This window comes from Rhinolophus sinicus, linkage group LG06 (genome assembly GCF_036562045.2).
Source record: "Rhinolophus sinicus isolate RSC01 linkage group LG06, ASM3656204v1, whole genome shotgun sequence".
In the NCBI taxonomy this organism is placed as follows: domain Eukaryota; kingdom Metazoa; phylum Chordata; class Mammalia; order Chiroptera; family Rhinolophidae; genus Rhinolophus; species Rhinolophus sinicus.
Window position 1 is genome coordinate 163,625,817 of NC_133756.1, and position 15,410 is coordinate 163,641,226.

At 49.2% G+C, this 15,410-nt stretch overlaps 1 protein-coding gene across 7 annotated transcripts in view; it reads left to right on the forward strand.

Annotated features, from left to right (window-relative positions):
• The window catches only part of PPFIA1 (PTPRF interacting protein alpha 1), an 83,556-nt gene that overhangs the window by 55,457 nt on the left and 12,689 nt on the right, over positions 1-15,410 (forward strand). For 3 of the 7 annotated variants that reach the window (XM_074336869.1, XM_074336871.1, XM_074336872.1), the window contains 8 exons: positions 524-553; positions 3,226-3,377; positions 4,849-5,021; positions 5,380-5,473; positions 11,409-11,490; positions 11,593-11,793; positions 13,584-13,646; positions 14,127-14,153. In XM_074336869.1, the coding sequence (XP_074192970.1) occupies positions 524-553; positions 3,226-3,377; positions 4,849-5,021; positions 5,380-5,473; positions 11,409-11,490; positions 11,593-11,793; positions 13,584-13,646; positions 14,127-14,153 (822 nt within the window). The remainder of the gene's footprint in view (positions 1-523; positions 554-3,225; positions 3,378-4,848; positions 5,022-5,379; positions 5,474-11,408; positions 11,491-11,592; positions 11,794-13,583; positions 13,647-14,126; positions 14,154-15,410) is intronic. The other 4 variants (XM_074336874.1, XM_074336875.1, XM_074336870.1 and 1 more) reach the window with 3 other exon arrangements.

The window sequence follows — 15,410 nt, forward strand, 5'->3', positions numbered from 1 at the left end:
TTTCACAGGGTATCTTGCTTTAAGCAACAAATTTATTTTTGAGAAGATTTAAATCAAATTCTGAGTAAGGATTTTACGTTAATGTACAGTAGGTGATTAACCAAAAGTAGGTTTGTTCCCGTTTTATAATAGGTATTACAGTAATGTCCTCATCAATTAGATTGATATTTTAAAGTATATGTTTTCCACTAAGGAAAACTAAGTGATAGAGAGGTTTGGCTTAGAACAGACAACTATTAGGGCCCTTTGTTATGTAGAATGCCTACCACGTAAATTGCATATGTTGTAATAGAATTTTATCTCCCTGAGTAATAATTTGTAGTGTTTCTCTAGTAAATCTGTGTTTAAATTTTATGGTTGAAAAAGTTTTATTTCCGGTGACGTTTTCTCTAAATCTTGCCTCACTTCTATGTGTCCTGTCGTTCTCTGTTTAACATATTTGCCTGTACGGATTGTTGCATTTTTACCTTCCAAGTGTGCAGTAAATCTGGTTTCTCTTCATTTCTTTGCATGCGTCTATCAGCCTAGTGATTTAAGGAAACATCGCAGAAAGGTAAACTATTTAGTAGTTTCATGTACCTGTTTCCCTGTGAAGTACTGAAGGGTACTCACCGTTTTATACCAACGGACGCTGTGAAGCTGTGTGAGAACGAGTGACTGGAGCTTTGATGGAAGTGTTGGCACGCGTGCGGCATGTCAGTAGCGATTGTGCTGCTGGACGCAGGCCATTGGTGGTGTGCGCAGAACATTGGGACACGCAGAAGAATTTGCCTTTCTCCTACCTGTTTGCCTTCTAGTTGTCGCATTCTTATTACAAGAGACATAGCAACTTTAAAAATGTGGATTTATTGAAGCAGAGCCATAGTTTGAAACTTTGGAAAACACCAATTTTAAGACTCAAAGCTGGCAGCCTATAGTAAGCTCTGGCCTGTGCTGAGTGCTTTATGAATCTGTTGTCTGACCCTCAAACACCCTTACAGGGTACTGTTACCGCATTTTACAGATGTGGAAACTGAGGCTTAGAGAGCCACACTCTGCGCAAGGTCGCAGCCAGTAAACAGTGCAGTACGGATCTGTCTGGTTTCCAAGCCCGGACACGGAGCCACTTCCCCACCCCGCCTGCCTTTTCTTCAGATGCTCTTAGCGCCTTTCCAGCTTCCCCAACAGAAGGAGGCGATCAGGGCCTCTTCTCCTTAGAGATGACCAGGAACCGGGCCCCGTGTCTCCGAGGAAGTACAGTGCGTTAGGGAACAGAGCTGTTGACCCAGATGCCTTCCTCAGCACTTTCACGGCCCGGCCCAGGCTGTGGCCCCTCCCCACACCTGCCTGGTGTGCACTGGTCAGGGGGCACGTGAGCTGGGCCACAGCCGTGTGGGTCCCTCCACGGCCCAGAGCAGTATGGTCATCTAGCCAAACTTGGGCTCGGGTCCCAGCGCTGTCAGATTGTGACCTGCGTGTGCTACTCACCCTCTTTGAGCCCTGGCTTGCCCTCCCGGGAGGTGAAAACACCAATAGAATCCCATTCCTCAGGGGACCCTGGGCGGTGCCTGTCTGCACGATCCTCAAGGGGATGAGGGGCCTGCACGGCCGTGGCACAGCGCCCCCCCCCCCCCCCCCGTCTGTCCTGCGGCTTGTGTTTGCATTTTCCTGTTACAAGACTGCCTCAGTGAAGGAAGTAGTGTGTCGCGTTATATCCACAGGATAGCCTGGTTCTGTTCTTGGCGGGAACCTGAACTCGCTGATTGGCCTTACTCAGGGCGGCTTGAGGATGGAACCAGGCGTCCGTGCAGACACGGCCAGCGTGTGCATGCGCGGTCACCCTCTTCCTATCAGTGTCATGGCCGTGCGCCCAGATGACTTTCAGCCTCATGCAGCTCCCCGTCTAGTTGAGTCTGGAATGGCATGTAGGCACACGTCTGGGTGGGGTGCCCTTCCTGGAGGAAAGCGGAGGGGGCGGCGGGCAGCCAGGTGGCTTTGAAGGGGGGCGGGTCTTGGCTCGGGGAGCTGCTTGTCTCCACTGTTTATTAATTTCAGGCACGGCTGTCACTCCCCATGCTGTCCTTTTTGATTTGGTTCGGGTTGTTTTTTTTTAATAAATCATTGTTTCAACTTGAATTTGAAATCTGTCCCTAAGTTTCACATTGATAATTTCTGGCTGTGACAGCCTTTAGTTGCCTGACGATTGTAAGTAGAAATCAGGAGACGATGCGGGTATCCAGCTGTTGCTGAGGTTGTGTCTTGAATAAGTTCGGCTTCATTTTGCACGAATCACTGTGGCCCCACAGTGGCTCGGGCCTCCTTACGCCATCCCGCTAAAAAAAGCACAAGTTGGCTGCTAAGTCTCATTCCCTCACATGCTAGCCATGCATGTTTCATGAAATCCAGCCTTACCCTAACGGCACAACCCAAGTTTGCAAGTAAGTGCTGAAGGGGTTCATCTGTTCCCCATCCTCTCATCCTTGCAGACAAGCTGGGGACCTGAAGAGATCCTCTTTCATGCAAGCCTGGGATTACTTTATCTAAGCGTAGTGAGAGCACGATGTTTTTAAACCGCAACTGAGACTTCAATTTCAAACACCCCATCTAACTAAGTGTGATCGAGAGACACAAGCCAGACGTGGGGGTTCGGGGTGGCGGGTCAGCCGCCTTTTCCCCTGTAACTGTTGTTACAGAGCCCAGTAATTTGCATGATTGTTAAAGACGACCTGGGTCGAGGTACAAGCTGTTTCTCCCCCTCCCCCACCCCGAAAGGCCTGGACACGTGTGCCAGGAGGGGTCTGTTTTCGCTGCTGTTGGTTTTGAATGGTCACAGGACATCCGCACCGTCCTCCCCTGCCTGTCATCGGTAGCGCGCGTGCGGCCTGCGGCCTGTCGTGCCGCATGCAGATGTCTGCTGCCCCCTCAGTGGCTGTCCTCACAGGGTCCTAGGACTCCAGGGAGGGCCACCCCTTGGCTGCGAGGACACCCCGGAAAAGGAGCGTCCCTGGGTCCTGCCCAGGCGGCCTAGGAGCCGGGCTCTGCGCTGTCCCTGCCCTGCCCCGTGGTCCTGTGTGTCCTAAACAAGCCACCCTGGGAAAGCGCACGGGACCAAACACGTGGTGTACTCGGCAAAGCATAACTGATAGATTTCACACAAATTTGTGGTTGTAATTGAAAGCCTGTGTGATTTTTGTTGTTTTTATCAAGTTTATTGTTAACTAATTTTGCGCTATCTCGACCACTCAGTTGCCAGCTTCCCGAGAAGAGGTACGAGATGACAAGACAACCATCAAATGTGAAACCTCTCCCCCACCCTCCCCGAGGTCCCTTCGATTGGACAGGCTGCACAAAGGGGCTCTGCACACGGTCAGCCACGAGGACGTCAGGGACGTCAGAAAGTAAGGATGCGGCTGGGCGGCCTGTAGCCCCACTTAGAAACATGCTTGTCTTTTCATTTTCAGCCTTAAGAAACCCAATAGGGCCGGCCCGGTGGCTCAGGTGGTTAGAGTTCCGTGCTCCTAACGCCGAAGGCTGCCGGTTCGATTCCCACATGGGCCAGTGGGCTCTCAACCACAAGGTTGCCAGTTTGATTCCTCGAGTCCCGCAAGGGATGGTGGGCAGCGCCCTCTGCAACTAAGATTGAACATGGCACCTTGAGCTGAGCTGCCGCTGAGCTCCCAGATGACTCAGTTGGTTGGAGCGCGTCTTCTCAACCACAAGGTTGCCAGTTCAACTCCCGCAAAGGATGGTGGGCTGCATCCTCTGCAACTAGAAACGGCAACTGGACCTAGAGCTGAGCTGCACCCTCCACAACTAAGACTGAAAGGACAACAACTTGACTTGGAAAAAAGTCCCAGAAGTACAAACAGTTCCCCAATAAAGTCCTGTTCCCCTTCCCCAATAAAATCTTAAAAAAAAAAAAAGAAGAAAGAAAGAAAAAGAAACCCAATAATCTTTTCTTGAAAAAGAAAGTCAAAACAATGATTTTAAAGAAATACAGTTAATTCATTTGCATTTATTTAAATGACATTCTTGGGATGCTTGCCACTGACCTTGAGCCGCAGCAAAATCCAGCAAAAGATGCGTATCTGAGGAAAGTTAGTTTGGAAAGAAAGGAGTGAAATGGTATCAGCAGTTTTAGAAAAACCATCGTTTCTTCAGCATTTCTTGAGATTCCACAGATTGACTATTTGAGAACTTTGTTTCTGTTCTTGATGGAGCATTTGCCGAACGCCTGGCATGTTTCCGATGGTTGCGTCCCAGTGGGCCAGTCAGTGCCGCGCGAGTGCCCTTGTGCCTTTCCGCTGTTGAGCTCTCCACATCCTTGGCTCTCAGAGTGCCTCCTGCAGGAAGCCCGCCAGCTCTGCTGTGCCTAATGCCATCCTTCCCAGACCTGCTGCCTGTCGTGTTTGTCTGCACCAGGCAGTGGTCTGGAGGGCATCGTGTTCACCTTGACAGCCACCCTGCAGCTAGCTACCCGCACTCTCATTGCCAGGCCGACAACAGTCAGCCTTGGGGCGGGGGGTTGTCGGAGCTCTGAGAGTGGGGCAGCTCCGGTTTTGTGGGCGCGTCTCCACTAGCTGAGGGAACCCTGAGGCACGGTCAGTAGAGCCCTCTGCGGCAGGATTTGGAGTCAGGGCCTTCCTCGGAGGGAGACTCCAGGTCAGACAACCCCAGCCTCCCACGAGCACTGCTCCAGTGGTGTCACTGGGAGCACGTTTGGTGACGAAGGTGCCATACAGGAGACTTGCAACGTTTGTTGTGAAATTTGAAGAGCGGGTGTTAAAAATGTGCAGATTTCTAGTTCATTGGAATGAAACATTTTGTTGTGATGCAGGCGCATGTTAAAGGTCCTTTTTTGTCCCGAAGCTCGACAGGCTCCCAGGATGGCCCGGTGAGCAACCCCAGCAGCAGTAACAGCAGCCAGGACTCGCTGCACAAAGCCCCCAAGAAGAAGGGCATCAAGTCCTCCATCGGCCGCTTGTTCGGCAAGAAAGAAAAGGGCCGCCCTGGGCTCGGCGGCAAGGAGGCTCTGGGACAAGGTTGGTGGGGGCGGTCGGGGAGGGGGAATGGCCGTGTGCGTGCCTGCTGTGTGCCCCCAGTCCTTCCCGCTGGGGCCTGTCACACCCGTGGGTGTTGTTGGGCAGAAGCCACGGAGGGCCACGTTTCTCAGTGGGCGCACATACGAACCCAAGAGCCATGGTTAGCAGTCGTGTGCCGTCAGTAACGGCCTGGTGCTTGCGGGCTGGCCGCCTCGAGCGTCCTCACGTGGTGCTGGTCCAGTCAGCAGCTCAGCCTGCAGGGTTTTTCACTCTCCCTGCAAACTCTGCCACCTCTTATGGAAACACTTAACCTGGCCGTGATGAACTTGCTCAGTGTTTTCATTCTGCTTCCTCCTAGCTGGTGTGTCAGAGACAGAAAACTCATCTCAAGATGCCTTGGGACTCAGCAAATTGGGAGGACAGGCTGAAAAAAATCGTAAACTTCAAAAAAAGTAAGATTTCTATTTGTCCAACTCACTGAACCGTTTTCAGCTGTGTCTGATTTTTACCTAATGTTTATTTATTAAATGGCCTATCTAGCTGTGTGTGTATATTATCTTCTGAAGTGATTAATCTGGAGCCTTTATTAAACTCTGTTTCCTGGAGGACTGACGGCATTTATGAAATTCTGAAAGGGCTCACACATGGGCTCCCGGCCCACCTTAGAAAGTTGTCTCACGAGGACGTGAGGGTGGAAGGTGGTCGAGAGGCCTCAGAGCACTTGAATGTGAATCCTGGCCCCACACACAGAGCTCTGAGGCATTAGGAAAGTTCCTTGGCATTCCGGTGCTTCCGTGTTGTCCTCTGTGACATGGGAGTAGTAGCAGTCCATCCCTCATGGCTTTTGAGCCGTAGCAGTGCGAGCGCATCTGCAGAAGTACCGAGGAAGCCCTTCAGACAGCGCCACACGCGGGAGGTGTGTGTGACTGCATGCGCAGCTGCAGCCACTTGGGACTCACCAGCACTCAGAATGGGCTGTTCATATAGTGACCTGTCAGGAAGTAGCCATGGCTTTGCCCTTCTTCCCTCCTCCACTAGATGTTGGTTTTTACCTTAAATAGACTGTTTTGTAATCTGTTTATTACTAAATTTTCATTCTGAATTGCCTTGCTTCTGAAAATAAGTAATAACGGTGGGACTAGTTTTCTTTTTATTTAAACATTCTCCATTTTATTTTATTTTTGTTTTATTTTAGTTTTTTAAGGAGGGCACAGCTCACAGTGGCCCATGCAGGGATTGAACTGGCAATCTTGATGTTACCAGCACCACGCTCTAACCAACTGAGCCAACCGGCCGCCCCACGGTGGGACTAGTTTTCTACAGAGAGCCCAGGCCTTGTGTCGCCCCAGGAGGGGGCACGAGGGAGTTGTAGGAGCACAGCCCTCTGGGTCTTTCCCGACCCGGAACAGGTCACGTGTTGGTGGGTGGGCCATATTCAGACCAAAGGTTAGCAGATGAGCTAGAGGGGTTGAAACAATAGCCCAGTGAACTGACAACTGAAAAATAAAACCAAGCCCTCATCTACAATAAGAGGCGGTTTATAGCCCGAGAGGTCAGCCGTGGCCTTGGGAACCGGAAGACCGTGAGGAGTGGTGGTGAGACAGTGCTAGAGATGGGCTGAAACCTGGTGGGTTCTGTGAGGAACCTGATGGGGGCAAGGTCACGGTCCACCCTCGAGTACCCTGAGAAACCCACGCTGGTCAGGAACCCAGGCCTCAAGGCATGGCCCCCATCGCACTTGAGCCCATGGGGACCCTCTCCACTTGAGGCCCCTCTGCCGTCAGCCCCTGGAGTTGCCGGTTGCTTTTTTTTGTGAAATACGCCCCGTTGCTGCGCTCTTTTCAGAACTCATTGTAGTTGTCTTGACTGGCACACTATTGACTCAACTTCAGTGAAGGGCTGTTGTCTCTATCATTGCTCACAGGACCACAGGAAGCGTAAGTGGAAATGTGTAGAAACCACGTAATGGCAATGCTGATTTGAAGTTGCTGCCTGGGGACTGTATAAAAACGTGATAGAACTTGGGTGACTGCCATTGGCTCTGTGAAGCTTAATGGCACAGCCAGGCCTTTGCCTCCTGGAACCGTGCTAGGAAATCTTTGTCGCTTAGATTTTGCTGCTGTGTTTCATGTTACATCCTCATTCTTACTGTAATAAAAAACAGTAAGATTTGTGGCGGCACCGTGGTCCTCCCACCCCCTGCTCCCGGAAGTAAAAATGTCTCTTTTTAAAATTAATTTTGTATTCTCGGGAGGTATGCATGCTTGATTACTTACTTGGCTGTGTGAGGACACCCTTTATTGAGCCAGTTGCCCCAATGTGTGATTACATTTCACACTGGGGTGTGTGCGTGTACATGTGCCTTCGTGTAAGTGTTGGTGGTAGGTAGGTTTCTGTGTGGCTCTGATGTTCAAATTGGTGGCATTGGCTCTGAACTTGTAGCTCTGTGTTACCATAGCTGTGAGTGTCTTAAGAGTGGATTGTTGGCTGAACCCTGTGATCATGCAGGGCAAGTTCTAGAATGTGCGAGTAGGTTAATAGGGGAAAATTTTAAGTACGAAGGTTATTTGTCTGACTACAGTGGGTAATTTTAGTTCCGTCAGTTAACCAGAGATAAAATTGACTTCAGGAAAATGCTTTATTTATAAATGTGAAAAATGTTTGAGTTATCCAAAACGAGCTTTGTTTGAATACAGTTTAACCTTTATGGCGTGATAGATGTAAGAATCAAAATACTTTTCTCAGAAATAGTCTTTTTATTAACCCCTGATTTATCTCATAGTGTGCCTTAAAGTTTAGCAGTTTAAGGCACACTTTGAGGTAAATCAGGGGTTAATAAATGCATTCACTTTTAGAGAATTTTCTAGAACTTGGTGAGTTTGGTGGCGATGTTGAGATTTTATGAAGCTACTTAAAATGGTGTGGTGGGCACGCTTGGTGCTTGACATGCTTAGTGAAAGCCTGGAGGGCACAGCTGTGGTGAACGAGCTGTCACTAACCGTTGTCACACTTGATGGTGTTTCTGTGATGTCTGCAGAGTCCCCCTACTGTTTGAGCACAGCCTCTTTAACCTGTGTTTTAAATGCTCTCTCCCCAAGGATGGCTAGTGCGTGTGGGGTCCCTTCCTGCGGTGGTTCCCTGGTTTGCTCGGAAACCTGCGGCGCCGTATGGGTGCCAAACAGCGCGTCCCTACCCCACCCTCACCGCCTCGCAGACTTAGACGGGATATCGTGCCTCAGTCCGCTCGCCCGTGCTTTGCCGTGGCCGTGGGGCTGGGTAGTGCTTTGCCGCCGCAGAGCCGTGCTTGTGGAGTTGAGCTGGTACATCTTCGGACAGGTCGCCACAGTGTTGAGAGTGCCCGCCTCAGAGAAAGGGGGCCGGGGCTGTCCTGGGGACGGCAGCACCTACCCGGTGCGTGACCGCAAAAGCTCACACGGGCTTCTCCTTAGGAAAGAGCTTTACCCTGGGCCCTCACTGCTCACAGGCGACGCCACCTTCCTCATACGTGTGCTGTGCCCCAGAGAAGTGAGCGCATTTCTAAATGTCTCCGTCCTCCGAATGTAATGTTAAGCCTAGGGAGCATGTGCCTCGGTTTGCTGCCAGAGCAGGTATTTTATCAGTCAGCCCTGGGTCTAGAATTGATCCTCGAGGGAGAAGATCAAGTCCTGACCATGGCGGTCACTGCACTCATCCATTCTACTCCGCGAGGAGGCTGAAAGCTAGGTCACCGTTCCTAGCAGTGGGACAGAGCGACAGCAGAGACAGTGCAGCCTCTTCCAGCAGAGGGAGGAAATGACAGCAAAACCAAATCAGGCCTCCATTTGCTTTTGGGGCTGTGGCATCGGGGAAACGGTGTATGCCTCGTGCCCCAGGATGTGGGCTTGTCACTCCGATTCCGCAGGACAGTGTTAGCGGCTCTGGGGAGACTCAGGTGGCAGGCTCCTGGAGTCCGTCACCTTCGTTCTCGCCCGTTAGGCTTTGGAGCTAATGGCCGGAAGAGTTCTTGTTTGCTGGAAAATTGACCTGTAAAAGCACACCTCGTTCCCTTCCGGTTAACTGTTGCTGAGGATTAAATAAATGCTGTCACGTGTATTTCGGGAGTTTTAGTAAAGTAGGAAAGTAGACGGTTCCAGTGATCATTAGAAAGGGATCGGTGGGTGGGCTGTGAGTTGTGGTCGCCATTTCATTTACACCAGTTGCAGGTGAAGGAAACGGGCTGCCTGCGTTAGGCCTTTCTCAGTAGCAAGTAAAAGACACGCAGTTCCTAGATCAAGTGAGAAAGGAACGTATTTGTTCATGAAACCAAGTGACAGAAAGGGCCGGAGTGGAGCTGGCCTCGCATCTCCAGGTGTGGTCTCAGCCGCCCCTCCCCACAGCTCCCAGGTGACCCCGTCTCACTCCTGTGGCGCAGGGACCTCTTCACATGATTGGGAACAATCACCCCCAGAGAAAAAAGGGGTGCTAGTGTTTCCACCTGGGGTGATAGCCCAGGGGTAAGGTCCCGAGTTTGGTCTTCTAGGTCATGGACTGGCTTGATTGGGGGCCGGGGGAGAAGGGGAAGGAAGCCCACAGACCGGCCAGCCGCCCCGCTGGTGTCTCCTCAACCTCCTCCCTAACTTCCTGCATCTCCTAGCTGCATGGTCAGGACCCAGAAGTCCGTCCCTACTAGACAAGGCGTCCTGTGAGACAGAGCGCCCACTACAGGTGGTCGGGGGAGGTGCCCCAGTCTCCACTGCTGCAATTAAAGGACTGACTCACACGCGATATCCCTTGTTTCAGATGAAACATGAAGTCTCTGGTGCAGTGCACTTCAGAGTCAGGGGGTCTGGACACCCTCTGGGCGGGCAGGCCAGGCTGTTGGGGATGGAGCACGTGATCGTGCTGTCAGGTCCTGTCCACCTGCCAGGGACTCACTTGTGCTGCTCCTGTGGCTCAGAAGGCTTCTTTTTGTGAGTGCTGGCACCGACACAGCCTTATCTGAGCAGAATTTGTCCTTAGGAAACAAAGGGGCATTTAATTCAGTACAAGGATGGTTCGTTTACTCGCCAGGCCGTTCTGCCCTCCCTCCCTCCCTCCAGCATTGTTGTCCCACGAGCTCGATTCTGGGTGGGCTCAGTGTCTTCTTTATTTATAAGTAGCTTTACTTATTTTAATTGGAAAAGTTTGCCTTTTTTTTATTCTCGATCTGTTAAGATGTGTGTTACAATCTCAGTATATTTATTCCTAGATAATGACCATATTTATTATTCCCAGGAAACCTGAGGGTGACTTAAGGAACACTCATTTGCAATCTTATGTGAACACTTTGAGCTTTAATTGTACATAGACTTGACAGTCTTAAGAAAAGTGGGATACTGTTTAAATATATTGAAGATCTGATATGTATGTTTAGAAATGAAAACATTTAGTGGTATGTTCTGCAGGAATGATTACAGAAAATAACTGACTAAAACTGACCAAGGAATTTAAAAACGTCTCAGTGATCTCCGGGCATGTGAGCTAAATGGGCCTGTCTTCTGCTGATCCCATTGCCTCTTCTAGGCTTTTCATTTTTAAAAAGAGTTAGTGTCTTTTAGAAAGCTTTGTAAGTAGACAACACCGATAATGTGAGATAAGCTTCATAAAGCTTATTGTGTTATCTCTTACATAACTATGTTAGCAGTAGGGTCATGTCTCAAGATGTTAATATGGTAAAATTGTGGTTTGGCTGTTTTAAAATCAGGCCCACAAGAGGCCGAGGACCCTTAGCCCCTGTGGTGCGTCAGTCTCTTACGTTCACGACCCACCCTGTGTGCGTGGGAGAAGTGGTTGGGATTGAAATTTTCTGGATATGAAGCCTGTGGATTAAACCACGGGATGATGCAATGTCATAATTTAGCAAATACCCAGTTAGCTAAATAGTAGAGAATAGAAGAAACAGCCAAAATCCAGTCGATCACTTGCTTGCTCCATTGGACCATTCTTAAGTGTTAAAAATCTGCATTGTTCTTTGTGGTGTAAAAACTGAAGATTTTTGAAGCTCTCAGAGGCAAACCCAGGTCTAGTTTCCTCTTCCTCCATATTCCTCCTCATTGTTTAGAAAAGGGAAGTGATTATGTTTTCCCTTGGGCATCCTACCTTGGATATGAAGACTGCTGGGATTTTTGAAAATTGGTAATAACTTTAATTCTGCAAGCAGATGCTTGTATAGAGAATCGTGGAGTCAGTCAGCATTCCATCCGTCAGGCATTCCTTGTACTATGGACCAAAGCAGCTTTCGACAGACAGTGTAGAAGATGAACAGGAAATGATGAGATGCTCTTAACACTTGTGAAATTTCCAATGAGTATTGTTTTACCTGTGCATGTAATAGGGATTCTTTAATTTTGACTGTCTTGTTGTTTGCAGGCATGAGTTGCTTGAGGAAGCCCGGAGGCAAGGTTTACCTTTTGCACAATGGGATGGGCCCACTGTTGTCGTCTGGCTGGAGGTACCTCCTTTTAACCCTGGGTTGAGTGGGTTACACATGTGACGCTGTAGTCCATGGCGTCCCCTGAGCCTGACCTCTGACCTTGGCACTCCCTGTCTCCAGCTCTGGGTTGGGATGCCAGCCTGGTATGTGGCCGCCTGCCGAGCCAACGTGAAAAGCGGGGCCATCATGTCGGCCCTGTCAGACACGGAGATCCAGCGGGAGATCGGCATCAGCAACCCCCTGCACAGGCTGAAGCTGCGGCTGGCCATTCAGGAAATCATGTCCCTCACCAGCCCGTCAGCCCCTCCCACGTCAAGAACGGTACGTGTCCGTCCCAAGAGTCGCTTCTTTGGAAGAAGGAAAATGCCTTTACAGGAAGCGTTGTCTATTTATGTTGCTTCTCAATACATCCAGTGTCCAAATTAAAATTGTAGCATTCAAAACATTACAACTTTTTTTTTTTCTTTAAATTTTTATTGGGGAGTATTGGGGAACAGTGTGTTTCTCCAGGGCCCGTCAGCTCCAAGTCATTGTCCTTCAATCTAGTCGTGGAGGGCACAGCTCAGCTCCAAGCCCCGTTGCCATTTTCAATCTTTAGTTGCAGGGCCGCAGCCCACCATCCCATGTGGGAATTGAACCGGCAACCCTGTTGTTCAGAGCCCATGCTCTAACCAACTGAGCTACCCGGCTGCCCCAAAACATTACAACTTTTAATCTGTGACAATTGGGTGCTTAAAATATACTTTATTCAATGCTGTTATAATAGCTTGACTACAGAGGCACTGTAATATAGAACTAGGAGTTTTTGAAAATGTGGAAAAGAAATGATCGCATTTAAATATAAATGTATGAAAAGTGAAGGGGAGAGGCTTAGATCCCCAGTTGCACTGTAGCCAGTGTTTTGCTCTGTTGATTTGTTTGGCCTACTGGTGCTTTCCATTTGGGGAGCTCAGGGTTTTAAGCAGTCCGCAAACCTGCACGTGTGTACCAAGCGTCACATCTGTGTACATCTGTGCTCAGACAGTCTGCTTCCCATGGGAAGACCTGGAAAGTCCTTATAAAGGGTCCTCCTCGTTGAAAAAGTTAAAAACAAAACTAAGGAACACATTAATGGTAATTGGGAGACAGGGTAGGCTCTTTCCACTTCTGCTTTTGGTCTATTCTGGAGAGAAGAACTCTGGCTGAGAAACCCAGAGCCTCACAGACACACTTCTCTGCGTAGCAGGTCAGGGCCCGATTCCAGGCTCAGTTACTCCACACAGTAAGTGTTAAGAGTATTTCTATTTGTTTTATTTTGTTTCTTGGTGAACGGCCTGTGGTGATGGGCAGTGATGCTGTGCTCTCACCTACTACACAGATAGCTCTTGGCCCAGTGGCAGGTTCGGCCACAGTATCGCAGTGTTGATCTGGTCCGTGTTCCCCAGTAGTTTCCCATCAGCGTGGCCTTTCTAGAAATGAAGGTTCTGGGGTGGTTTTCCCAAAGGTTTTGTAAACTGTCCTGATAAAGGCAGTTCTTGACGGGCAGTGATGCAGAGTGCACCTTACAGTTAAGACACAGGGTGCACCTTGCTCGGAGGCCTGCTCAGTGACCACACAGCCTGCGTCCCTCTGGTGTGATGGGTCGGTGGTGCCGTTATTTGGCACACTGAACGTGTTCAGCATTCTTTTGGACACACTTAGCCCTCCGGCTCCCTGCCCCTTCATTTCCCCCGGGCCGCGAGTGACGGGGCCTCCCAGAAACCATGTTCTGATAGCCCAGCCAGAGCGAGGCTTTGTTTGGGTAAGACTGTATGAAACACACTGAATGAAGAGTTACCTGAGAAGCACAATTTGCAGAAGTAAGAAATGTGTTCTCTTCTCTCTGTGTGTCACATACCTCAGGTGGTAAGCCTGACAGCTCTAGAAATCGTGTTCTCCTTGTTACTGACAACGTGGGGTTAATAAGATGTGGTTACGAGCTTGTGCTAATGCTCTGTTTTCTGTGTGGGCATCTAACGGAAGCTTTGCCTCCACTGTTCCTCTACGTGCCCATGGCTTACATGTCTGCCACCTTTCCTCTTTGTCACTGCTTCCCTTGCCCTGGATGTGCTTGGTCACTGGGGTCACCCTAGACCACAGGAAATGTCTGGTTAACGCACGAGGAGATGGAGACGCTCACAGCCACGCCACAAACGGTCAGTCACGGCCCAGGCTCACCTTCCCCTCCGTGCGCACCCACTTAAGAGCCGCGCAGCAGAAACAAAATCTCGTATCACATTAAATTGTTCCGGATAAGTACTTCCCTTAGGTCCTAGTGAAATGTGTAAAATCGAATTCGCATTTGATCTTACGTCAGGTTTTGTTCAGGAGCTTAAAGATGGTAGGCGGGCCCCGTTCAGAGTAGATTGAGCCAGGAGCGCCCTCAGAATAGCCCCCATTGGGACGGTCTGGCCCTAGCTCTCTCCTTTTATGGACATGCTTGTCGTGGGGCGTCGGCTCCTTGCATGAGACATTGGAATTGTTGGTTTTGCATGAGTTTTGCATGATGCTTTTGATTTTTTGAACTTTTCACTCAGTTCAGCTGCACCCTCCCTCCCAAGTTAATCTGTGTGCGTGACTAAGCTCACCAATACTAATGGTTGTGTTCTTTTGCATCCCTAACCACGTAACATCAGGAGGATGAGGAGGGAAGCTGGGCTCAGGTTGGAGACTCTCTATAATATATTCTTCACTATATGTACAGCAACAAAAAGAATTGGAGTATGAAACCTTGTAATTTTCTTTTCTTGGCATTTTTAATATCTCACTATATTCAGAATATTGTTAATGACGTGAAAGCGTTAGTCAGAGCAAAGCATAGGAACAAAGACTACAAAGAGTACGTCTCATGGACAATTTTGAAGACTCGTCAGCATTTCTCGTGTGGAGCCATGGTAGTTCATTCTAATTAACGTGGATCGCTTTGTTTAATGTACGGTCTTTTATATAAAGTCCTGTGGCTTCGGCCGCTCCTGCCTGAGATTATATATGTCAATCCCAGTGGTAAACTTTAGTTATGAGATCTGCGGATGGGAAAACTGTGTTCTCACACGTTTCCAATACATCAGTAGGTCCTCGAGTCAGTATTTTACTAAGAACTGTCCTAAATGCTGTGTGAACTAAAGACTTTCCTCCTAACGGAATTCTCAGAAATGAAGCCTCTTCTCGCTAATGTCCTTCTGAGTTTTCAGCTTCCCAGTTCCTCAACTCACAAAAAGCTTTGTCCTGACTGTTCTGCAGCCTTACTTTCAGACAACCCACCTCAAAACAGTGGCGTTCCTACCTGTGATTCCACCAGCCCCGCCGTGTGCCATGCTGTCCGTTTCAGCGACAGACCGAAGGCTGCAAGGTGTGGACAGGCAACGTCCCCTGAGGCTCTCGTTAGTGGCATTGTGTACAGGACTCGAGATTAATTGTGTACCTGAAGAAAACCACAACAATTTTCAATCAGAGTTTTCCTGATTACAAGTTGCTAGTTGAAACACCTGTTTCCCTCTCTCTGTGCTTCTAAAGCAAAGCCAGTTGTACCGTGTTTTTTCTTTTCTTAATGGAAGTAGAGAGGAGCTATAATGTGATTCTCTGAGCTCCCCCATTTATGTGCCACTACTCCAGATAAATGTCCCCATTAATTACTTAACCTAGTCAGACATCTCTTTCCAGGGCCAGTAAGGACCATTAGTGAATTAAAAGGGTACATTTCATAATTACTTAAATGTCAGTATATTTTACACTGAGAAGCAGAGCGTTGTCAGCGCCTTATTATGAAATTCCCTGCACTGGGATGTGAAGTGTAAATTAAATCAACTGAACATTTGCTCTTTGCAATGGAAATAGAACCAAGGACGAGCCGTGCCGATGGTGCTAGCATTAGCCAATGTTCGATCTTCGGCAGAAGCGAGGACGACGGCTTCCCGGGATCT